The sequence below is a fragment of the Nematolebias whitei genome, chromosome 17 (genome assembly GCF_014905685.2).
Source record: "Nematolebias whitei isolate Nwh7 chromosome 17, NemWhi1, whole genome shotgun sequence".
In the NCBI taxonomy this organism is placed as follows: Eukaryota; Metazoa; Chordata; class Actinopteri; order Cyprinodontiformes; family Rivulidae; genus Nematolebias; species Nematolebias whitei.
Window position 1 is genome coordinate 35,264,478 of NC_056514.1, and position 26,870 is coordinate 35,291,347.

General features: G+C 39.7%; 1 protein-coding gene across 1 annotated transcript in view; it reads left to right on the plus strand.

The window, feature by feature from the left end:
- Positions 1–1,602: 1,602 nt before the first annotated feature.
- Positions 1,603–26,870, plus strand: part of sdk2b (sidekick cell adhesion molecule 2b) — a 463,183-nt gene continuing 437,915 nt past the window's right edge. Inside the window, exon 1 of the mRNA XM_037691533.1 lies at positions 1,603–1,741. Coding sequence (XP_037547461.1) covers positions 1,603–1,741 — 139 coding nt within the window. The remainder of the gene's footprint in view (positions 1,742–26,870) is intronic.

Sequence of the window (26,870 nt, forward strand, 5' to 3'; positions counted from 1 at the left end):
TACACACGTGACCCTCGAGCCACAGGTGCACACGCCTGCATTAAAGGGAATATTGAGCATTGCAGTACAGTCATGTTTCAAACTAAGTCATTGACTTTAATTAGTGTCACAGGTGTCTTCAATCTTTTAATCAGGGAACAAACAAGGTAGCTTGGTATCATCGTGAGCCCCACGCTGAACATGGAGCAGCCAAAATCAAAGGCAGGAGCTGACTGGAGGTGTCTTGAAATACTCCAGGCAACTCCTCTGACCACAGCAGCCGTCATTATTAAACAGAGCAAGGTCCATGGGAGTTCAGCAGACTTCTCCCAGGATGTGGATGGAAGAGGACATGCAGGTTGATCAGATGGACAGTGAGAGTTGTAGACAACAACAAAATAAGCCCAACAACTTGAACCCCGAGGTCAAGGTATGTCACTTTCTGATGCACCATTTTGAATCATGAAGAACCAGGAGGGCTTCATTACTCACAGAAACACAAAGAACTGGATTTTGCCAGAAAGCATGAAGTTTTTGGGATTGACGAGACAAAACCGAAGCTGTTGGTCAGCCACTCCGGTTGTATCCGTAAACTTATCCGCCTCCCAGCACAGACAAAAGACAATGCAACACTCGCACTGGTTGTGTGAGGACCAAACTCTGCTATCTGTGTCTTTCTGTCCTCGTGCCATACATTCTATGACCTCAGCTTGGAAGGAGAAATGGAAAATGCAGCCCCAAAGTCTGCAGCATCATTACTCACAGCGGCTGTTAAAATGCAGCCCTGTAATGATGCGAGTACAGGGGACCAAACCACAGGGGGGGTGGATTTTAAATCAACACAAACGCGCTTTTTAAACCCCAACAAATACAGAAGCTATATTTGTTGCAGCTTTCTGTGTTAGAAGTGTTTGGGGGGCAGGAGTGCGTTTTTGCGCGTGGCCGCATGGTGGCAACCTGCGCTGCTCTGCCAGATCCAAACGTTACCTCATGAAGAACCCGGGACTGGTCCTCATCATCCGACACGCAGCACCAGCAGCCGGGCTCACCCCCCCTCCATCGCCGCGGCACGCTCCCACCACGCTCACAGCCACCGCGCGCAAGTTTCTCCCTCATCCTCCGCGCTCCGAACTGAACTTCTTCCAGTCTGCGCCGCCGTCAAACTGAACCGGCCGACCTTGACAGCGCACGGTGGAGAGGAACTTTACCACGGGGAGGGCGGCTGCTTTGGCTATCCGACGCTCCTTTTTCAGCTAAAGGGTTTCATTTTGGAGTGGCCGTCACTGTAAAGGGAAGCAGGAGTTGAAAGTGCGAGGAGAGGAGGCGGCATTGTGAGCTCCTGAAGATGGGACCAAAAGTGTCTGTCCTCACAGGTGCTGCATGACTGGACCTGACCTGGATTCATCGGACTGAGCGCGCGGTTCCGCTCCCACGGAGGATTTTCACCCCGTCAGAGAATTGTGTGGAACTTTAAAGTGGAACAAACAGAGCGCGCGATTTGCTCCAGGCTTCAGGAGCAGTTTTACGCGCTCAGCTCGGTGCGCACTGCCAGATAGAGTGGGGGGAGAGAGACCCACACAGGCGGACACCAGCAGGACCACACCGGGTCTCCGGCACCGGTACATGCCTGAAGCCCAGCGGGCACTTGTTGTCCAGCCTGCCCGGCTGCTTGGGGCGATGTTGGACTCCTGGAAGGGATTGATGTGGCGCGCCACATGGATTTTATTTCTCTCCGTTCTCATCCACTCCACACAAGCGCAAGGTAAGTAGACTGGTGTGTGTGTGTGTGTGTGTGTGTGTGTGTGAGGGGGGGGGGGGGCTCATTCATGTCCATTCATTGGGGTGTCCTGCACAGTTCTGGATATTTATGAAGGTTTTTCCTTTGAGGAGGCATCGATGGTTTCATTAATCTCTGCGTTTTTGTACATGCTATTTTCTTGTCTGCATCCCCCCCTCCCCCCCCCCCAAAAGCCTCTCCATTCAAGCAGTCTTTAAACTTCACCAGACCCAATTCTGTAAAAGCCCAGACAAATCCTTTTTTTATTTTATTTTTTTTATTCTAACACCTCTGTAGAACATCTGTAATGGGTGCCCCAGTTAAAAGCCAAGCTGTTTAATAAATGTTAAGCTGATTAATAAGTGCTAATTAATCAATCAGCCCTCCAAAACTTTGCTCGGTGAAGAAGCAGAGCACTGAATGCACACAGTGGCTCCACACGTTTTTAGGATACGCAGCTATTAGCGCGTTCACGTGCACGCAGAGTAAAGAAAAAGAGTAGGATTTTCTCAAAATGATGCAGCCTGAGCTGTGCAGAGAGCAGCAACACAGCCACGTGTGACAGTTTACAAGGATTTGCTGATGTTCTTTATCCTGATATATATATATATATATATATATATGTATAAATTGTTTTAAACTGGGTTTTTCTTGCCCAAATGTTCCAGAGAATGGAGCTTTGCTGGAACCATCACCAGCTGTCACATCCCTGCAAGGTGCTGTGTTTATCTGTTTCAAATGAAACTGTCTGAAATAACAAGTTACACTCGAAAGTAACGACTTCTGGGAAATGGATGTGTTGGAGGAATATTTATTCCAGAGAACAGGAGCATTTCATGCTCTGAATCGATCTAATTTGACCAAAACAGGGTTTATGTTGAGGCAAATTGTTCCAGACATTCAACTTTTAAATGATACCAGGTTCATGCGCAAGATAAAGAACAGTTTTAATAAAAGTCAAAACTTTGCAGATCATTGACGTCCTGATTTTCACTGAACGTGATCATTTGCAGAAATGCTTAGTACTTTTCAAGATTGTCCAGAATATTTTAGCTAACGCTTTTTTTAGTGTTTTTTTTTTTTTTTTTTTTTTTGACAGTTCAGAAGCTGTTTCAGAGATTTAAAAAAATATATGTTTTTATATTAAAAACACATTTTAATCACCCCAAAGATTGAGTTTGTTACTGAAGAAGTTTATATTACCATGACCATTTCAACACTTTGCTGCCCAACAAAAGGTATATATTGATGACTTAAGCTGGTTTGGTCTAAAGGAAGTTGACAACAGGAAGTAACAATCCATTGGTTTATTGGAAAAAGTCTATTTGCACCTAAAGGCAAATTTGGCAGGATTTGGTGGAGTAAAAGTTACTTTTTCCATGACTATTAATCAAATAAAAATCAAAAACTAGATGCCAAATGGAATTCTGGGTACTTTTTATGATTAATGCAGATTACCTTTCTTCCAATCCACTATTCAAATGTTTTTGTTTAATGGCTGACCCAGCCAAGAGCACACTTTCATTGTTTGGAACTATAGCGACAGATTTAATCTGCCAATATTGGCCACTCTTTAAAAAAAACAGCAATTGGCTGTTTGTGCATACTTAATCAATTACCAAGACAATCAGCCCACTTTTTATGGTATTCAATGTTTTTAACAAGGATGTTCTATGTGCACAGTTTACTATGGGTGGCTAAATAAATGCTTATGAAAGCTAAGCAGTTATTCAGTTTAGTTAAATGGAAAACACATTGATAAAAAAAAAAAAAAGAATTGATCTAGCATATCAACCATCGGCTGCCCTGAGTTCTTAAGATCTGCAACGACCAAAGAAAATCTCACCATTCGACCTGTAGCTGGAACGAAGCTTGCAGCTGAATCTGATTGTTACATTCATATATGCAGCAGAAGTCGAGCTAACACTTTGGGTCCTTGCGGTTCTGCAGACATGATATGACAGGCTAAAGAACACTCGGAGGACGTTTGCACAGACGCTGCATTGACTTGTTTGAAGCTACTGTACTTTGGGTGACACTGACATGACATGACGGATAAAAATAATACTTTTTTTTTTTGCTTTGCTTTCCTCTGCCTCACCATAACCACTCAGCTAGTTTGGATTCAGGTAGTGCTGCCACTGTGAGGGGACAGTATTACCTCTCGAGATAGACTCTAAGCTCTTGGTGGAGTTCACTCAATAATACAATGTAGGAAAAAAATATCCATCATTCATGAGGCCGTATTCTAGTCCCTGACATTTACAGGAGATTGATAACTGGTGAGTTAGGAGTCCTGCCATTATTGTTTTCTCCCACTCTATAACTGCATCTGCACTCACAGCTTGTATCTCCTGCTCTCTCCCCCCACACACAAATGCTTATTTAACCAAGCAAGCTGAATCAGAACGCATCATGTGACGAGGTGGCCTGGGGTGAAGGCTCTGTCTGTTTTTATTTATTTTTTTTAATTTTGGATGCCCACAGGCTCATAAAAGCAACATCCACGCGTGTGACGGTGCACGTTTAGCGACGAAGCACTGCCAATCACAATCACTCTCATCCTGTGCTCAGTCCATCCAGGCGCAGTCCTCAGATTCCATTACAGAGGCGCTCCTGGGTCAGATAATGTAGGATTTAATTGGACTCTCTTCAGACCATTCGGAGTACAGCTCGTTGAAAGTGACCCCAGTGTAGGCTGCTCTCTTTCCCGCTATGATTAAAGAACATGATGAGGCGAGAAGCGTGCCTCTAGCTGGACATGTCGGCTGCTGCTCACCACATTTTAATGACCAGCCTACTGAAACGGCTTTTTAACAACGGGCGGATGGCCTTCATCAGACCAAAGGGCTATGAAGTCCTGCTTCAGGGCTTGTTGAACTGAGAACGATGATCTTCGTTGCCTTAATGTTGTACCTTGTCATTCATCCTAATTGTGTACAGAGGAAAAGGAAAAAGACTCTGCATTGATAAATATACTTCAACACCGGTCTGGCTGATAGAAAATATATGGTACATTGGACGGTTTTGATGTTCATATCCCAAAAAACTCGTTTAGTTGCTGCCACACGTGTAGGCCATGTGTTTAGTCTTCAAATACGCAGAAGTCAACTTTTAAATATTTTTAGGTTTAAAGCGACTTTTAGTTCATTTACTGAAGTTATGCCAAATTGACACTGAACTCTCCTGCTGCTTTTGTCATTTCTTGCTAAGTCTAGTTTGAAACTTGGAACAGCAGGACAGGGGAGTTGCTGGGTGCTTCATTGCAATGTCAAGTTTGTCATACATATTTAATTCAGGGCTTGTTGTTTAGGCGGGTGACTGCGGCTCAACTATCGCTCGACATAAAAGGATAGTCTGGTCAGTTTTGAAACAATGCTCTGCCAAACGGTCATCGGTATTTGCTGCCTTATCCAAGGTTCTTTTTGTTGTTCACCATATGTGGTTCATGTGGTGGAATGAAATTATGTACACAGGGTCCCAGTTACATCCAACAATAAAATGTAAAAGAAAAACAAAGATAAGATCTAAAGTATGAACTAAAGAAAACATTAACTAAAAATACACTAAACCGTAGTAGTACAACAACAATACGCCGAACAGCAGCACAAACGTGAGCAGATGAGCACGCATGAACACAGCAACATGAAACCGATCAGCAGCAACATGAAACCGATCAGCAGCAACATGTGATTTGTTTCACAGTGATTATTCTGGTTAGATATTCATGAGTCCAACAGCCTCAGGGTAGAAGCTGTTCCTCAGTCTAGTGGTTCTACATTTAATGCTCCTTCACCTTCTTCCTGAGGGGAGTGGGGCAAAAAGTGTGTACTGGGTTAGTGGGGTCCTTCACGATGCAGGTGGCTCTCTTCCTGCATCTGGAGGTGTAGATGTCTGTGATGGTGGGGAGGCTGACTCCAACATCTTCTGTGCAGCCTTCACCACTCTCTGCAAAGCTTTTCTTTCTGCAGCTGTGCAGCCTCCATGCCACACGTTGATGCTGGAACACAGGATGCTCTCCACTGCACACCTGTAGAAGGAGGTGAGGACTGAGCTTTCCAGACCAGCTCGTCTCAGCCGCCTGAGGAAGTAGAGTCTCTGATGATCTTTCTTGATCAGGCTGGTGGTGTTGTTGCTCCATCCGAGGTTGTCATTCAGGTGCACACCCAAGTACTTGTAGCTGGAGACCACTTTATGAGCAAGGCCATCAGTACAAGAGCATGAAGAAACGGTAAGGCTAGGCTAATGGCTAGCAAAACAAAGGTCTTTTTTGTTTTACTAGCTTATAAAACAACTAAATATTTATTTATGTTTTATTTTTTATTATACAGATGTGAAATAATGTTGCATTCCATAGATGAGTAAACTTGGACTGCAGTTGAGAAAGTAATGACAAGTCAAACGCATTAAAAAAAAAGGTTTTATAATGGCTAATGTGGTGTTCTTTTACATTGATTTTATATTTTTGAAATGGTTTATAAGCCTGAAAAATAACTAAAAGTTCATTTGGCTAGCCATTAGCCTCGCCTAGATGAAGACTTCAACCTTTTTTTCTTCATACCATATGACCAATGTCATAGCTGGTAACATATTATTAATTGCAATGGTGTGCTGTGCATTTTACTCCAAGGTCTTTTAATGGTGTCCTGAATTTATCCACCTTTTGATTGCCATCATTATGATGCCACGGCTACAGAAATCCTCAATAATACACAGAAACATGGTATAAAGTGTTGCATCACAGACTGGTATCTCATGTAGCGAGAATGAAAGACATTACTGAAGCAAGAAACCCAATTACACAATCCAACAAGTTTCCTTCTACTGCACAGCTGCATTACATGCATATTTTACCAAAAACGTTAAGAAGAACATAATGACAAAAATATAAAACATTTGAATAAAATGCATTTTACTCACCAGAAGCTTGGATTATCTGTGCACAAACTCCATCCTTCTTTCTTTCCTCAAGAACAGCTCACTTACTCTGTCCTACAGGTCATAAAGGTGTTTCAACAATAAATCCTTTTCTATCACTATGGAAGGAAACGCTGAAAGTTGAGTCTGCCCTGTCGTGTTTTTGGCACAAGTTTTAATTTCCTTTGAGGCTGAGAATGTCTGCTCAACCTTTAGCTTGTGCAGGTCACTACAGACGCAGTTTCCAGTACGCTCTTTGACCATTCAAACATCGTGAAAACGCTGACGTTGTCTAACGCCTGCTAGATGGTCCTGGTGTCCCCAACTCAACATCCGATTGGGCAAAGCAGCAGATTCATTGCCATTTGTTTTATCCTGCAGGTGCCAGCACTGCTGATTCTGAAGACCAGATTCCTTTGACCCTAGTAACGCATGATAGTCGAAATACGATTGGATAAACGCTCTCTACAGTTAAATCATGTCATCTGGACCAGTTTCTTTTAGGGAGAAACGTCCTACTGGAAGCTGCACAACCAGGGGAAAAGCTATGAAATGAAGAGAACAGACAATCCAGAATAACTTAATATTAATCAATTAATAAAGCTGTATCAAAATGTAAGTTAGTGATTTGATTGTGTTTAGGTCGGCAGAAAAACCTTTGCCGACCACTGAATGATTGATAGCTATTTGACTGATCATTTATAAAATGATTAATTATCATTTAAGGACTCCCTCTCTGAGAGATACATTTCACTTGGATTAATTTCTGTAGGTATGTCCAACTAAGTTGAGTCGGGTCCTCTGGACAATTTCTTTTTTTTTTGTTTGTTTTTTTTTTTTTTTTTGAAATGTTTCGTTTTTCATCCAAAGGACTTCATCAGTCTGAGGAGCCACAAACAATCTGTCTTTTAAATAATAAGATTTTTCTATATGGATTATTAAGCATGAATCAGGATATACTGAACCTTTAGACCATTACTACCTCGACCACAGCGGGGGACAGGGTGGACAAGGAAACCACCTGAGCACCATCAAATTAGTTGACCCAATATGCAAAGGTGCCATTTATAATAATGATTTTGCTGTGGCTCCTCAGACTGATGAAGTCTTTTGGATGAAAGATGAAATGTTTCAACAAAAAAGAAACCGTCCAGCGGATCTGACAACTTTGTTGGATTTATTTGTTTTTATTACTTGGATTATTGAGCATGAATCTGACCATTCTGTAAATATGGTTTGGACAAAATGTTTGTGGGGGTTGCAGAGATGACTGCTAAAACATCAGATTTGATGGTGCTGAAAGGATGTAGATGGGTAGTCTGTTTTTAGCTGTTTTGTATTAAAAATGGACCTTAACGCCAAAATGGAAGTCAGGGATGTCATCTTGATTTTGAATCAGTCAGGAGATTGGTTTGAAAATGCATGAGTGGGATGAAATGCACATGGTTTGGGAGAACCTTTTGGACTGCTTCAGAAGAATGCAAAATTGAAAGCATTCTTATCACAAGCTGGAAAATACAAAGAATTGTATAAAGAAAAATTCAGCGTGTTAAGGTTGCAAGTAGCGATTTTAATTTCTGTGATGTCAAGGTGTTGAACCACCAAAGCCAGTCTCTGTGGGGTTTCTGAGGAATCATTTGAACAGCAGTTGTCTGAGGGGTTGTGTTTAAATGAAGCAACACTTCAAATCTAAAAGATGTAAAACATTTTTTTTCCTCTCAAACCACTTATTTGAGAAGTTTTAGTAGAGCTAAAGTAACATGAACCTCAGGGAGAAGGAAAAAGAATAGTTTGAGATCAGAGTATAAATGATTTGTGAAGACGAGTGAATGTCTCCAGACTACAAATGTCCTGATTTGTCACTCATCTTAATTGACAGATTGGGGATCTCTTTCTTTGTCACAGCTGTGCTTTGAGAAATTATTTTCAAAAAGAAAAGTGAGGGTGGGGGGGGGGGGGTGTTTGAGGATGTCCTAGATCCTTTCGGCCCGCACTTTGGCAAAAGGTCACAATGCATCGCTTTTAGTATTCAGGGATGGTAAAAAAAAAAAAAAAAGCACGGTCAGAGTCCAGAGATAGATTCCTCAAAGGGTTGAGTTTCACCACATTACATTCAACAGAACAAAACTTCCCATTGAAGGTCTTTAGTGGTGACAAATCCTGGAAAAAAGGCACAACCTAAAAACATTTAACAAATAAAACGAATTTAATAATACCTGGAAAGCAATTGGAGCCTTTAAACGTTCGACTTGTTTTGATCCTGGTTTGTAATAGGAGCATATGAATGAGGTTAAACATTTCGATATGGGACTTTTGTCTGAGGCAGCACGGTGGCGCAACTGGTTGAGCTGCTGCCTCTCAGCGAGCAGGTCCCTGGTTCAAATCCCGGTCCGGGGACCTTTCTGGGTGGAGTTTGCATGTTTCTCTTTGTGCATGCGTAGGTTTTCTCCAGGTACTCCAGTTTCCTCCCACAGACCAAACACATGCATGTTAGGCTGATTGGTAACTCTAAATTGTCCCGAGGTGTGAGTGAGAGAGTGAATGGTTGTTTGTCTCGTTTGTCTCTGTGTCCCTGTGATGGACCGGAAACCTGTCCAGGGTGTCCTCCATCTCACTCGGTCCTCACTCCAACTAACTCCATATCCTCTCTAACTTAATCCACATAACTCCTCTTTGATTCATGGCAGCTTTGTTGGCAACACGTTAGAAATGCGTTGCCATTTCTAACATCCTTCTACCAAAACACCCACTGTCCCTCCTCTGGACATGTCCAAACCATCTCAGTCTGGTCTCTCTAACTTTATCTCCCACTTGTTCAACCTGTGCTGTACCTCTGATGATCTCATTCCTAATCTTATCCATCCTTGTCACTCTAAGGAGAACCTCAACATCTTCATTTCTGCTACTTCCAGTTCTTTCTTCTGGTTTTTTTTGTCAGTGTCTCTGTCTTCAGACCAGACAACATGGCTGGTCTCACAACTGTCTTGTAAACTTTTCCTTTGACCTTTGCTGATGTCTGGAAGTGCATTAGGCGTAAAAAACAATTGCCAAGTCTTGGTGCAGGTTAGTTTGCTGTGGTGACCCCTAGATAAAGGGAGCATTCGAAAGAAAAAGAAAAATAATTAATTGAATGCACATTTTAAAATTGTAAACGTTTGGGGTCAGCTCAAGCTCAATATGGCACCCACAGTTAATCAACCTTACTTAACATGAAAATGGATTGAAATTAGTCAAATTTATTGAAATTGAGCTAAAACTCGACGTGTACATGGCCAAGAGTTATCCTCACCGCATGCTTTAGGTGCTAACACATCTTACACAAGTTAACACTATTGCATGAATTTGCACACATTTACAAATTCAGGCCTAAACTGTTATAACTGTCCGATCATAAAAATTATCTTAAGTTCAATCTCTGGCATGAAAAACACAGAGCAATGTGCATTCCTTCAAGAAATGTTTGGCCTTTTAATTACTGCAAGTGATCTACTTTCATTCAAGGCCTAAATATCTGCAGTACAATACTCATGTGCATCTGCAGCAGCCGTTTCGTCATCATCGGTTTACGTAAATGTATGTGACAAGACACATTTAGCCTTGCATGTTTTAGAGCTTCAGTCACTCCTGCCTGGGCCTGCCATGTTCTCATGCCCTCTGTGTGAACATACTCCCTTTAGTGCAGCAGGAATATGTGAGAAGAGAAGTTGCTGAGTTGCACACGATGTGTAAATGTGCATCCAGCGTATTTGTTTTAAGCTTAATTGAGGTTTAATCTAGATGCAAACATAGGGCGTTATCTTTTTTCATTGCCTTTTTAAAATGCCGACTCACATCAACCAATTTCGATAATGCTCCAGTCTATATTTACGGCAAAATTAAAAACGTTTCACTAGAATTCCTGGTTTGTTTCTGGTCTGATCTGAAACTACCTGCGTACGTGAACAAGCGTATTTTATCTCCTAATAAATGGAATGATGGGTTTTGATGTCACATTATTAAAGTAAATGAGACTGAACAGCTTTCAAGCTTTTTATTTAGTCAAGTGAAGTAGAACACTGGCTAACAGGTGGAAAAGTACACAGTAAATGTGTAGTTGGCAACAATCTTTATTGTGTGAATGTTTATGAAGCATTCACACTATTGTGATCCATTTTTTCTTCTGTATGTTTTTCAGCATCTTTCTCATTCCACAGTTTTTGTGCCATTTCAACAAATCGTATATCAACAGGTTAAACTCTTTCAGGAGAAGGGTGCTATTTGGTATTGGTGCAACTTTAGCTTGTTGAAATATTTAGCCTTTTCTGCCATTTTTTTTTTTCTCATATGAAATGAATTGAGCTCATTTTCCATCTTTCAAATCTTTAGGTCTGTTTCCAACCTTTTACTGCTCCTTTCACATTTTGTTCTGGTTCAGCTCCTTTCAGCTTCCTTCTGCTAATTTAAACATTTTTCAGCTACTTTCAGCTAATTTCAGCTGTTTTTTTCAACTGTTTTGCGCTCGTTTCAGATTCTTTCTTCAAAAAACATTTTTGTGCTTCTTCTAACTTCATTCACTAATTTCAGCTTTTTATGCTCCTGCTTATTTATCAATTTTCAGATTTTTCTGCTATTTCAGCAACTATTTAGCTGTTTTTTTAATGCTAATTTTTGGCTTTTTCAGCTAATTCCACATATTTTGCACTCATTTAAACTTTTTTCAGCCTAACTCAGCAAAAATGTGCTCTTTTCGCTTATAATTTAACCCTTTTTAGCTACTTTTCAGCTAGTTTTTGCTCATTTCAGCTTTTTTCAGATAATTTCCACTTTTTTGCTAATTTCTGTTTCTTTCAGCCTAATGGGGCAAACATGTGTTCACTCTTCTGATAATTTAAGCTTGTTCTACTTTTTCAGCTACCCTTTTAGCATTTTTTAAACTAATTTCAGCTGTTTTCAGATAAATTCAAGTTTTTTTGTGGTAATTTCTGATACTTTCAGCCTAATTAACTTCTTTATACTAATCTCAGCTTGTTATGCTCCTTTCAGCTTTATCAGCTATTTCATCTACTTGTTAGCTGTTTTTGTGCTAAATTTAGCTTTTACAGCTAATTCCATATTTTGAAGCTCATTTCAGCTCCTTCCACTTCCTTCTGATAGTTTAAGCTTCTCTCTGCCTTTTCAGCCACTTTTCAGCTTTTTTGGTGCCTTTTTTTTTTTTTTTAGCTTATTTTCTCATTTTTGTGTTAATTTCTGCTTATTTAAACCTAATTCTGCACATGCGTGTTCTTTCTGCTTTCTTCTGCCAACTTAGGTTTGTTCTTTCATTCCGGCTACATTTCAGCTGTTTTTCAGCAAGTTCTTCAGCAATGAGCCATCACACTGCATTTTCACAGGAAATGCAATTTCTCTAGTATTTATGTTGTATTTTGACTTCCTGGTGTCTTCTGGTTTTGATCATTGACGAAACAAACTATTTCTTTGATCTGCCGAGCGTTTGATGGCTACTGACAACTTTTCTCGTGTGGTTCTGTGGGCGGACTAATTGTACTGTATTTCATGTTTCACTGGGACCTGAAGCAACATGCCAACATACTGTAACCTCCAACAGCCACCAATCAATGCCAAGCTGATCTCAGTCCTAGTGCCTGCCAAAGGAGTGAGTGGGACACCGTCTCTCCCCTGCATTTGTTCATTGCTTTGATATGTTGATTATACACTTGTAAATGTGACTTGAATCCCACATAAAGCAGAATGAAAATCGTACACCAATAACCTCCCACTTGATTTATAAAGACTGTATAACTGGATAAAACACATATTTTGACACAGAGAAGCTCTTTTTTTCTATTGTTCCAGCTTTTGAGAAGGTATATTGTATTTTAAACTGAAACACTTTCATCATTAATACTTTACTGCAACTGCAAATTTAAGGTCAGGCTGACTTGGAGTCAGATAACATAAAAATGGTGCCACCAGCAAAGTTCTGGTTCCTCAGAGGGCGCTGCAAGGTAACTACTAGGGCATAATCATTATCGTTTCACATCTATCTGTTCAGTGACTGCGTTTGCTTTCAAATTCCCTCATTGCTATGCTAACCACTGTTCCTTTTCCTCCCTCAACCCATGGCACATTTTGCCAACTTTGATCCTAAAATTTCAGCCAGTCTTGCTCACTGAAGTGTGGGTTTTGTAACTTCAAAATGACCGTCTGATTGAAAAGGGACAGACTTCGAATTGCTCCATTTCATCTACTTTCTGAGTGCTGTGTGAAGCCCGGGCGGGTTGACCAAGGCAAGAACTCAAGCTCTTAGGCAAAGTTGTGATTGTCGTGATGGTCATAAACAGTCTCTTTTAGGCTCCACTTATTTTGCTTGCTACTTGGCATGTGACCAAAAAAGGGGAAAAAAAAACCTAGTTGACGTTTGCCAGAGCTGTCCTATTTGTCTTTACATGAATACAAATGTGGTCTCTGGGGCTGAGAATAGAGGTCACCTGAGCCAGCAGGGAATTGTCGCTGTATACTGAGATGGGCAAGGGTCCGTACAGTTTGATGACCTGCAGGACTGAAAACAATGTGGAATGCTTGTTAATCCTAAAACAGAAGACTCTTTTAGTCTCTTTGGTCTCCTGTAGTGTAAGCTGATGTTTTTTTGTTCAGCCATATACCCCAATTATAACACTGAAATGGAGTGTACTTGTATCATTGATTGTCTTTTTATTCTACGATGTCATGGGCTTGAACAGCCCCTTTGATCATTTGCTGGGGCATTGCTTCGTTTACTAGGGCAAACTGGATTACCTGCTCAGAAATTATTGCACCAGTTGTGATTGGTGTGTATGTCTTTCTTTTATGCAGGTTGTTTTTGAAGAATATATTTCTAAAGACGAAGCTTGGGTGCTTGTGTATTTTGCTCTCTGGTGTTTTGTAAAGAGAAGCTTGCATTCTGTTGTGCTTTGTCTTCAGTACAGCAAAAAAAAAAAAAAACACAAAATAAACCCACAGCATATTAGTATGAATGTTAAGATCTACTGTGTGCAGATTGTAACAATGAAACTCTGGCATGAACAAGGTTTTGCATTAGAAATGGGCCTATCTTTTTCATATCGCCATGGTTAAGAAGTGTCTGTTAAAAGCAGTCCAAACTGGTGTTGTTCATCCTTACAGCGCTCAATTTATAGCATCTGGAGGCCTCCTGAGCTTCTACACTATACAATAATGAGACTGAACTAAAAGAGGATACAATGATGAAGCTCAGCATGGATGGCAGCGTCACAATTACGAGCCCAGCATGCCATTATCCATTGTTTTATAGCAGAAGTGGTCAAACACCAATTTAAGATACCACATTCCTATCCCTCTTGCACAGTTCCTTACAATGGCCATGTTTGTGTGATACACAATTACTTTTAGTTCAATTCAAACCAGTTTATTTATACAGAGCCAAGTCACAACAGAAATTGTTTGAGCACTGAACAGAAACATTCATATATAAAAATAATAATTTAACACTATCTGAGGAGCAGACTGGTTTGAGTTTAACTCCATCTTAGAACTCATCTTGAGCAAGCATGAAGGCAACAGTGGAAAGGAAAAACTCCCTCACGAGGAAGAAACCTTTAGCAGAACCAGGCTCGGGGCATGCGGCCATCTGCTTTGAGCGGCTGGGTTTGCTAGGAACAGATACACATGGCAGGTCAAGAATCACATGTTAAATGAAAATTTATCCCATGCTGTTTAATAACTTTACCTAATGTAAGCATATATAAAGTAAAGTGTATTGGTCCAAGCACTGAACCTTGAGGAGCTCCATGACTAATTTTGGTGTATGATGAAGATTTATTATTTACATTTACAAACTGGAGTCTATCAGATATTATTTCAACCAACTTAGAGCTGTTCCTGTAATTCCAATATCATATTCAACTTTCTGTAATAGAACATTATGATCAACTGTATCAAATGCAGCACTGAGGTCTAACAGGACCAGTGTAGACACGTGTCCATTGTCAGAGGCTATGAGAATACCATTAGTAACTTTCACCAGTGCAGTTTAGTTGTCTCAAAAACAAACTCGATGTACTTTGTAATACGTACTGGTAATCAATTTCAGGTGTTTGATCAAATATTACTTTGAGAGTTTCATGTTAATATGCCCAGTAGTATATGAAGGATTTTGCTAATAGGGTTACTGCTAAAAGCTAAGCTACAACACCAAAATATAACTGAAAATCAGTCAAACTGGCTGAGTTATAGGCAATTTTGTATCTGCTTACAATGGTGGCCATCTTGAATGGAGCTGATCCCAGATGTAAACTACTTGTAGATGTGCATACAATGGCTACTTTCTGAGAGTTTCACTAAAACTTTGAGATATTTTTACCAACATAACAGGCAAATGCAGACACAGGCAAAACAGTATCACCTGTCTTTCACCTTTTGGTGGCAAATGACAAAAAAAAGAAAGGTGTGGTTTAGATTGTGACACTTTTCTTTCCCTCTTTAGGAGGGCCTTTGGGCAAGCAGAAACAGGCAGGTGGGAAACATCACTCAAGGCTTGTTTAGAACTATGAGCTTTCATCAGGCTCGATGGAAATTAACATGAGCCTTGGACTGAGGCAAACCTCAGGAGCATTCTTGTGTGTTTACAAATGCATTCAAAGTGATGTGTTGCCTTGGAAAAAAGAAACCATCTTGTTGTTCTTCTGGGGAGGTATTTTATACGAGTAGTGTCTGAATGCATATAAATGTAAGTAAGTGGTGGCTAGTTTAGGCTTACAGAGCAGTAAATGGTCTTGCATCTTACTGGCCTGCCTTGGATCTGTAGCAGTTCATCTGCAAAGCTGAACACTGGGCACGTCGAAGAAAAAAGATTGTAAAGGGGCATCAAATTCAAAATTTCCTGAGCCATTAATTTTGTGACTGAGAAGAGATTCAGGTTAAGCTTCCCCCATTTTCTGCATAGTTGGGCAGCAGTGTCATGATTCCATTTTGGAGAACCTGGATGACAAACAGATCGGTTTAATGGCTTATATCAGAATGGTAGAGGGCCTGATCGATTCTGACAATCACACCATTTTTAACAGGCATCTCATCAAAGACCCATTCCCTTTTTCGCCATCCCATTACCCGTCTTCCAAGCTCCTGGATCTGCTGCCTATTTACCCATCCCATACAGGAATAATGGGGCCTTCACCCCCAGTTGGATTAATCAGCCATAACCATATGCTACCGTGTGTAATTATGCTGCAATTTTGACCAAGGGAAACAGCTGTTGCCATTTGAAAGGGTGGAAAAAGATTGTAATTGCTTTAACTTTGATTTGTTAGGTGCTTTGATTTGATGAGAGAACACATTTTTATGCTTTACATAATAACACAGAATAAAGTGAACTATTAGAACGTGAGCCTTTTTTTGTACTTTCAGCTTCCAGATGCATTTGGAGGATAACCTTGACGTTATGAGCCGTTACTCACACATTATATACAGATGGAATGAGTTTATTTGTTTGGATTTGAAATTGTTTTCTATTTTCAGAGGATACGTTTTAGATTCATTCGCTTACTGAGATTTAAATATGTTCATGCCTCGTGGCGTTTTCATATATTGATACAGGAGCTTTTCTAATCCCCCCATGGATGACAGTTGCAGAGAAAGTGATTTGTGCTGAAATCCCTTTCAAACCCGTATCTTTACTTTTATTTGCTGCTTTGTTTACTTTTTATTGCCAACATTTCATGACAAAATGTACCAACTGTCCAAAGCTTAAAGTAGAAGATGGCATGAAAGAGAGACCAGTTATTTAAACAAAGAAAATCTATGAGGGGATTCTGCAGTGCCACAGGAGACAGTTACTTAGATGTTGCATGTCTTCTTTCCATCATCAAGAAGCCAGTTGTTGAATATATTGCTTGGAAGAGACAATAAACAGGATGCTATGCACAGGTTTATTTGAGAAAAGACCATTTTAGAACATGGTTTACTTACGTTGCACATCAACATTTTCCATTAATTCATGGATGAAGATATTTACAGATCTCTGCAAGTACACCAGTTCAAACAAGACATTGGAATGTAATAAGCTTCTGAGTCAACTTTTCAAAGATGTTTAAAGCAAATGGTAAATGGACTGTACTTGTATAGCGCCTTTCGACCTAATCAAGATGAGCACTTTACAACACATTCTGTGCCCTCATTTACCTCCACACACACATTCATACAGCACCTACTACACTCTACAGAGCTAATTTAACAAATCATTCTTTAGAGACTAATCAGTGCTTTTAGATCACATTAGTACACGATGGGACGCACATCGGAGGCAATGAGGTGTTCAGTGTCTTGCCCAGGAACACCTAAATGGTAAATGGACTGTACGTATATAGCGCCTTTCTATCTTATCATGATACGCAAAGCGCTTTACACTACAATCTGTGTCCTCATTTACCCATTCATACAGCACTCTACTAGAAATCTACAGAGCTAATTGAACAAATCATTCTAAAGAGACTAATCAGTGCTTTATCACATTCATACACCGATGGGACACACATCGGAGGCAATGAGGGGTTCAGTGTCATGCCCAGGGACACTTCGACATGTGACTGCTGGTGGAATCGAACCCCAAAACTCCCCCATTAGAGGATGGTCGCTCTAACCACTCAACCATAGCTATGCCAAAGCAAAGTTGCCAACTTTTTAAGCAGTTTTATTTGAAAAGAATTCTTTATCCACATATGGAACATTTCAGTTAGTTATATCTGTCTCTCTACAAGATATGGTTTAGTTTCCAAGTTGCATCACGGTTTAAAAAAAATAATGGTTTCAAAACAACTAAAATATTTCATAATACCAACACTATGATTAAAACTGTTATTAATGAGTTGCAAAAGGTGGTGCAGGATATAAATGAACACGTCAACTTTGGTTTGTGCATGCTGATAACCAGCTATGTTGGATGGACAAGGAGGAGGAATCCCCAGGACCATCCATCCATCTATGATCTTTTTCCCACCTCTTCCTTTTTGGATCACGGGGGTTGATGGTGCCCATGTCCAGCTATCACTGTGCGATGGGCGGGGGACACCCTGGACAGGCCTCCAGTCCATTAATTAATTTTACTAATTTCACACAAATGTCCTTGGACATTATCCTGAAAAAATGCTGGAATTCTGGAATAAATACATCATCAACGTGGAGCTCATTTTAAATCGTTCAAAAGGATTATTCTTCAACTTTTTCATTAGTTTATTATTAGAAATGAAGAAACCAGATCAGTTTTGGCCTTTTGACTATTTTTGCAATACTATACTCTATTTTCATTCATAGATACATCGTTGTACCTAAAGTGTGAGTGATTTTGGAGACGTCTGTGAAAATCCCAGAGCTTTGTATTAAAGCAATGGCAACTAACTTGACAGAATCCAGGCGTATTCTTATGCCACGTTAATTTTTAAGCAGTCTTGAAAAGTGCAAGAAATCTGGCGTACGTAACCTTATGTGTGCTCGGTTTACACATAAGGGCCCTGGTCTTGTTAACATGAAATGACTGCCTTGAGGCATTTCTGAAAAGCCTGCTGAACTGCAAGACTTCTCTCAAAGGACTTTGCATGCATTCATGACAGCACTTTGCTGTTATTCTTAATTGAATTTGTTATATCTGGATGAACACACATTGCAGACTTCTCAGAGGAGGTTAAAAAAAGTGTATAATTGTTCTAGTTACAGATAATGAGACTTATTTGCAATGTGCACTTGAGAAACAGAGTTGGATTAACATCCTGATGATCGTTAGCTTGCGCGCAGCATTAAACAAGGAGGTTGATGACGACTCTTGTAGAAGCTTGAACTACAGAAGATGAGAGAAGCTATGCCTGGAGGGCTCTCTGTGTCTAGGAAATCAATTTATTTTAGCTAAAAATTGTGTTGCCATGATTATTAAACTTATTTCTCAAACTGTCTATGGTGTTTGTACCTATGGGCCACTGTTCAAATCTGACTAAGACACTTTTGGTGGAGGTCATTTAAAAGGAAGCTTCCATTTCATTTCAGCTGCTGATTAATTCCTTTGTATCCACCTTATTCCTAGGCCCCATGGTGCTTTGCAAGAATTATGGGCACAACTTCCAGCACAGACCAAAACCAGCATTTGTTTATGTGCAAACAGTACGAGCTAATGTAGTTTCTCTGAGCATTGCAGATTTACTTTAAAAATTTGGGAACACCACCTGTCAGAGCTCAAACAGGACAATCTAATCTTATTGCTGTCTACTGTGGATGAGAGATGAAGGACGACCTGAAGAAGTGGCTGCAGATTACATCTACTAGTATATTTATCTACTTCACTGACTCAGTTCTTCCGATGGTGAAGCTACAAACAACGTGAAAAGCTCTAAGGTGTATTAGTATCTACACAGTAATAAGGTCGGTCATGTTTTGTTGGTGGGACACGATTTTATTTACCTTAAAACAGACATAGAGCCCAGACAAAGCCTTAAGGTCCTCCATCACCGAGCTTGGGTTCAATACAGAGAAAATTGTAACAACAAAGTCGAACAAATACTATAATGCTGTGCCCTCCATACACCTGAAATGATACTTGATATACAGTGGTGTAGTCTACATTTTTGTAGTGGGTATACTGTGCTTAGAAACCAAAGTACACTGGTTAGTACAATGTAATCATCAATTTATTTTGATTTTTAAGTATATGGAACATTTCCAAATTTCTCTGATGCCTTTATTGGAATAAATGTACAACAAATTTTGTACAACAGTTGGCTTTGTATTAAAAACATGTTATAGAATTTATAAAACCGTATCAAAGCAAAACATGTTCACGTATTAAGTAGTAAGTACAGAAGTATTAATTATACAATAATTCGCTGGATAAGCAAATGTAATAAACAAGTGCTGCATACAGATAGATTGTTACGGAAATGTTTAACTGAAATTTAACATATCACTGACACGTGCCTTGATATGGCATGTATCAATGGGCACTTTTAAGTGATTATACTGAAATTCTTAAGCTTTTCTAGTGGGTATACTCTGTGTACCTGCGTATCACATAGACTACACCACAGCTGATATTCTTGTCACTGTTTTCAATACTTCTGAGGGTCCAGTGTCTCTTCTCCGGTGGTTTATTGTAGTCCAGCCACAAAGTGATGCAGGTTTTCCTCATCGGCCGTTTGTCCACAAAGTGAAATGAGCAGCGTTTTGGGTTGTCTCTTAAAGTTCACATTCTTCAACCACATTCTTCTTAATTCCTCATCTGTAGATAAGTGATGGAAACTACACTGCTTTTCACAGGAACTCTTTTTGTTTTGGGTCCATGTTCAAAACTCTGTTGTTGTAGCCACTGGTTTGGTTTGGTGATTTGTGCAGCCAAGCACACAACAGGTACCTGAACTCAGCATAGCTATTTTAGTAAACTTTATGGTTGTTAAATAAATGCGAACAAAACCAAAAAAAAAAAAAGTGTTATCTGCTAAACTGAATGCAAATTACTTTAAAATAAACCGCAGTCTGTCTTCCGATATGGTCAACCAACGCTTACTGCTACTTCCTGTCTGACAGGAAGTTGTACCCATAATCATTTATACAGTTGGCCCTCAGGAATAAGGTATAAGGTGGATATAATAGGTTAAACTTACCTTTGAACTGGTTGACTGGTGAAGACACGAGTTTAAAATGTTTTTAATTTATTTATTTATTTTATGTATTTTGTATATAATCCCCCCCACCCCCCCACATTAAAAAAAATAAATAAATAATCCAGTAAATAGCTTCTCCTTGACCTTACTTTACCTTGCATTAAAATCCAGGAATCACTCTTCCTGTTTTCTTTTTGCTTGTGCTTGTCTGAATCTCATGGGACAATCTAAAAGATTTAAGGCTTGGCTCCTTCAGTAGCAGGAAGACATGTCTTACATTTCTGATAAAAGCACCTTGACTGTCGGTATTCGTGCATTGATCACGAACGCCTATGATATTGCTTTTGAGCAGCTCTTTTTGACTCCTGCCAAGCCTCGTGTAAACACCAAGTTATGTTCAAATGATTTTATTTGTCAGGTGACGTACTTCACATACGTCATCCTGTCACAGAAGGGAAACAATGATAGTCAGGCAGGGGGAGAAGAAAAGGTGAGAGCAACATTGCCTTTTAACTAAACTAAAAAAACTATTGAAGATCTTTGAAACATCCACATATCATTTTCTGCTTCAGCAGAAAGACATATTTTCCCAGCCCCTTCTTTACACTTAACACTTGAGCAGTTCCCCACATGTAGATTAGCTGGATTAACATCTTGATTATCATTTGCATGGATGCACTTCACACATGACCAAATCACTTAACACTCTTCACAGTCAACTTAATGGGAATAACCCGACGATAATGGAAGGTGACGGCGTGAGATGGAGGTCCGGATGCTGGGCTCTGACCCGCAGCATTACTTGTGCTCAACTTCAGCTCAAGGACACTCAACGCTGTCACCAGCGTTACTTCCTCGCGCATGGGCGCAACGCTCGCTTGCACCGAACATGCTCACATGTGAAGCGCACTCTCTGAGCTGAGCAGAAGTGCTCCATCCATCTTGATTTGATCTTGAGTCAATAGCTACAATTTTAATTACACCTGAGAGCTGTCAGCCTGCCAAGCTGGGCGGAGAGTATTGATTCACTCTGACTAATAGATTAATTGCTGTGTTCAAGAGGCTCAGTTTTCCCTCAGTCTCCGTCTCTTTATTTTGCCATTCTCTTCATTTTCTCCTTTGGTTTATTGCGTTTACAGTGGAGTAAGTGAGGTGCTTGTAAAGAAAGAGCCAACATACTTTAGTCTGGGGAGAGTGGCATATTAAGAAGGGTTGTTGTTGCTGTTCGACAATAGATGACGTGTGAATGTAGGCCAGGCATTGCAGTACATCACTGCAGCTATTATGTGACAGTTAAAGGAGGCGAAAGATTTGAAGGCACAGCTGCCAGGGACTATTTACTGAAAAACTAGAAGTGTGGGGCTGTTTTTACAGCTCCGAGCCGTCTTGTGGAATGGGCTTCTACGTTAATGTTGCCATTTTAGGAGACGATCCACGCTAGTGATCAAAGAAGAGTGGACAGGAAGTACATTGGCTAATGCCACTATCATCTCTAAATCTTCCCTCCTTCCTGGCAGAAGTCTTTAAACCTCTCGTAAAATGACAGAACTCTGGAGCGGCTGTGTATCACAGTCAACCAGGCTGCCAACCTCCTCAGCTCAAGTTCACGCAAAGTGGGCCTCTTACCATTAAATGTAATTGTAGTCCTTTAACATTGTCACTCGCAGAAAAGGGAGTTGAGTTCAGTATATAAATGAATTATTTACGCTGACAAACAAGCTCAAATCTACTCCTTATGAAAGCTGTAAAAAGCTACACTCTCAAGTGACTTCACTCTTGTGTTCATATGGTCATTTTAAATTCTTGCTTGGTCTTTTAAATATTTATGTTCAGTGTGTGGGCTGTATTTAAACAAAGAAGGAAATGACTATTCTGTTGCTTGTTTTTCTTTCTTTCACTTGGGGGTGAAGACTGGGGGCTTCACGGCAGAAATGACAAATGGAAAAGCTGAGATGAGGTGGAAATGCCATGTGGACATTTTGTCGTGAGTTATGCTGTATGGCACCTAATAATGACGCGCAAAAACGAATAGCACAGTCTTCACCCCCATTGTTGGCTAAAACACCAGTCAGAATCCAAACGCATGCTTTTAATTCTTGGAGCATCCATCCATTCGTCCATCCATCCATTCATTATCTTTTCCCACTTTTTCCTTTTTGAGTCACGGGGGTCACTGGTGCCCGTATCCAGCACAGTGCGCGAGAGGTGGGGTACACCCTGGACAGGTCAAAACAAACTACTTTTCACTTTCACCTAGGGACAATTTAGAGTTACCAATCAGCCTAACATGCATGTTTTTGGCCTGTGGGATGAAACTGGAGTACCCGGAGAAAACCCATGCATGCACGGAGAGAACATGCAAACTCCACCCAGAAAGGCCCCCGGCAGGGATTTAATCCAGCGACCTTCTTGCTTCTCCACAGCTTGACTATCTGTGACACCATGCCAGCCTTCATGTGATTGAATGTACTCATTTAATCAAGTCATGAAGACGAATTGAAATCTATTGATCATTGGCTTTTTCCGAAGTCGGGTTACAGGTTAAGCTGGGAGGCCCAGACATTTCTTTCAGCTCTTCTGGGAGAACTCTGAGGTGTTCCCAGGCCAGCCGAGATACATGGCCACTCCATGTCCTGGCTTTTCACCAGGGTTAGGGTTAGTACAGTAGTTTGAAGGGAAGCTTTAAAGAAATCATGATTCTAACATTGACAATGTGAAGGGACTGAAACAATTTGAAACATGAGCAGAAAAAGTGATCTTTGTTTTTGTACTGCTTTAAAATACACTCAAAAAAATCAGGAAACAATATTTTCACTGTGAAAGTAACGGCTGTGAATAAAGTTGACTGATTACCAGTTAGTTGCTCTTCCTTGGGGAAGTTGATGAGTTCAGCAGTAGTTTGGATATCCCCTCTTTCTCACACATGCACACTCATATTCATGAGAAGAACATGTGTGGCTAAAAATAACCTTGAATGTTTAAGCCATGGGGCTGATTCCTGTAAGCTCAACGTTTAAAGAAATACACATCACAGACTAAAGATCCCTCTCGCACACAGCCGTGTCCTCCCAGTGGAACTAAGCAAACATCACGCTTGGATCCAGGAGATTGTTGGAAGATGATTTAGTGGTCTCTGCAGACCATATTAAAAGTTGCAGACTTACTGGGGAAATAGAATGTGAGACGTACAAGGACCTGTAGCTTTCATTTACCTGTGGAGCTGTGTAGTTGTACAGCTGGTGTTCCTCTTTTTTCTTATTTTATGTAACCAAGCCGACATTTATTTAATTTTTTTTCTTCATTTTACTCACAGTTGAATCAGAGAAATATTACCTAATCCAGGAAGTTAGGTGTTATACATAATGAGTACGCAAAAACAAAACCGTTTATGCCCACTGCCCAAAGACGAAAGCAGACAATGTGTTTGCCTTTGTCTTTGTGTCCTCATGTTTCTGTTACCAAACTATCCTGTAAATAGATGGATACATTTTATTAATACTAATACAAATGTTTTTTATGTATAGGTGCCTTTCAAAATTTTCAATGTAGCCTTACAGAAATAAGATCCAATTCAATTCAAAACAGCACATTAAAAATATACAGAAAAAGTAATTTACATAAGAAAATGATGCAAAGAAAACAACATTAAAAAGCAAATTAGTCATAGTAGATTAATAACAGGAGGTATGCTTTTCTGAAATAAATAGTGTTAAGCTAAGATTTGAATAGTAATAAGTAAAGAGTAATATAAATTAGTTAATGAAACTATCAAAAAGTAATTATTGGACATTGTACATCTATTGGCGTCAACCCAACTCAGCCGGCTGACTTTAAAAAGCACAAACATTCACATTACGTACAATAAGTGCTGCACATCATTTGAGATATTTGCTCACAACTTCAGCGCCATCTCTTGGTGTCAACTCCGTTCGTCTGTTAGCAAAATATCTCATAAGCGACTGGACAGATTTTAATGACATGTTCAAGGAGACTTTGTTATTCACATCACATGTGGTACATGAGGTGGAACGAAATTGTCGCAAGGTCCCAGTTACACCCAAAAAACAATATATAAAGTATTAATAAAAATAAACAGCAAGGCTCTAAGATGTACATGAACAATAATAATATAAAGGCGTAGTAAACAGAACGTTCAGATGATAATCCTTTTTACCAACCATGAGTGATTAACCCTTAGTTAGTTGAATCCAAGATGGCCGATGCAGCTAATCAACATTAGCTCACCTGTAAATGGCTATAACTCTCATGTGGTAATTTCTGAGAATAATTTTCTACACGATGAACTCAGTTTAAATTTTGGGCACGAAATGCAAACGGAACGCATTCCTTCAAGAAAACTGAAGCCTTGATTTTCTACGTATTAAACACACTGAAATATTTACCGTGTTTCTTCATGAAACGCACTGCAAGGTAAAAAAAATAATAATCTACAGATAAAAGGTCAATCTCATAATTAGCTTCAGCAGAATCGGGAATCCAGCTGCCGCAGCAGAACGGCGTGCGTCTAATGATCGCCGACGGAAAAGTGAAACAAATTTTGCTGATCGCCTGACATTTGTGTTACTGTAGCTGTAACTGCGAATGAGGCAAGACTGAATATTTCAGATCTTTAAAAAAAAACATGTACGTTCATTCAGTGGGGGTGTATGAGCAGATTACAACCACTTTGAGAAGGAGCCAGAAAACTTAAGCTTCCTCTTTTTTTCCAGCTTCTGCTGTAAATTTTAAGCATATCGTCGATTTTAAAACACCAAAGACGGAAAAAAATCTGTTTTCACTTTGACTGTTCTTCACCTGCTAAACATTTCTTCTATGACAGTTTGACTAAACGCTGTGAGACGGCTGTTGCGCTGCCTTTCTCTCTCTCAAGCTGCTATCGGTTGTGTTGTCTCTCCGTGCTTACACCCACAAACGATAAAACTCTTGTCAACCCCTCAAAGCTGGCACATGTTTTGACAGTTCTATTGCTGCTGGTGTTAAGAAATTACTCCAGTGCCTGGGCTAATTGTTTTCATCAGATCTCGCCAGATTGTTAGGTTTCTAACGCACTAACACAGAAAAGCAATTAACAAACCTGCAATAAAAAATAGTAATATTGTTTGACATATTCTGTTTGTCATGTTTCTTTATCATGAGGATTTTTGCTTATATTCCTACGGTTAATCTACTTTGTATCTGTAAGTATTTTGCTTGGGTCGGTACTAAAATGTGAAAACTACTTTGTAAATGTTCTGTATCTTAGGAAGCGTTGATGTGATTTGTCGGACACTAATGGCTAAAATATAGATTCTATTGTTGTTTGATGAAAATCTATTCACAACTAGAGCATTTGCATTTCCTGTGAAAATGCTATGTGAATGTTTATTGCAAAAGAACTTGCTGAAAACAGCTGAAATTGGCTAAAAAGAAAACATGCAGAAATGTAGCTGAAATGAAAGGACAAGCCTAAATTAGCAGGGCAAAGCAAAAAGAAAACATGTTTGCTGAATTAGCTTTAAATAAGCGGAAATAAGCACAAAAATTAGGAAATCAGCTAAAAGTAAAATTAGCAACAACAAAAAAAAACGGCTAAAAAGAACACAAAGGTAGAAAGAAGCTTAACCTATGAGAAGGAAGCGGAAAGAGCTGAAATGAGCTAAAAAATGTGGAATTAGCTGAAAAGCTAAAATTTGTATAAAAAGAGCTAAATAGTAGCTGAAATAGCAGAAAAGCTGAAACTAGCTGAAACTAAAAAGAAGTTAATTAGGCTGAAAGTAACAGAAATTACCAAAGACATTTTGACTTTATCTGAAAACGACTGAAATTAGATAAAATCGTTCTAAAGGCGAGATGAAAAGGTAGCACAAGCTGAGATTAGCAGAAGAAAGCAGAAACAACATGTTTGCCCAGTTAGGCTGAAAGAAGCAGAAATGAGCACAAAAAAGTGAAAATTATCTGAAAAAAGCTGAAATGAACAGAAAACAGCTGAAAAGTAGCTAAAAAAATAAGCAGAATGAAGCTGAAATCACCAGAAGGAAGATTATTAGTGTATTTAGTACTTTATGTACAATTTCCAGCAAAATGTTGAGGTCTTCTGTGATGTACTGCTCAGAGCGTGTGTGAAGAATGACTCTCAGCTACCCCGCTTGTTTCTGATTTTCTGAGAACTGATTAAGTAGTAGCCGTTGTTTCATACGGTTGCTTAGCTGTGGCAGCCATCTTGAATTGGTCGTAAATGTACAGCCAATGAAAAAGTTCTGAATATTTCAGTAAAATCCTTCAGTGGTTCATGTGATATTTTGCTGACACACAGACACAGGCGAATGCATTACTGCTACTTGATGGCAATGATGCTTATGGCAAATTCAAAAGTGCAGTTCTGCTATTTTGGATTTTAATTTTTTAACACACTTCGATTTTAACAGCTATACATTTTGTATTTTCTTGTCACAGCTACAGGTAAACTTTGGATTCACAGACATGAAAGGAAGCTTTTTATAAACCAAAGCTAAATGTTACCTGTGGCTTCCTGATTTTGCGTTGAAAAGGTCGTGTGCAGATTTGAG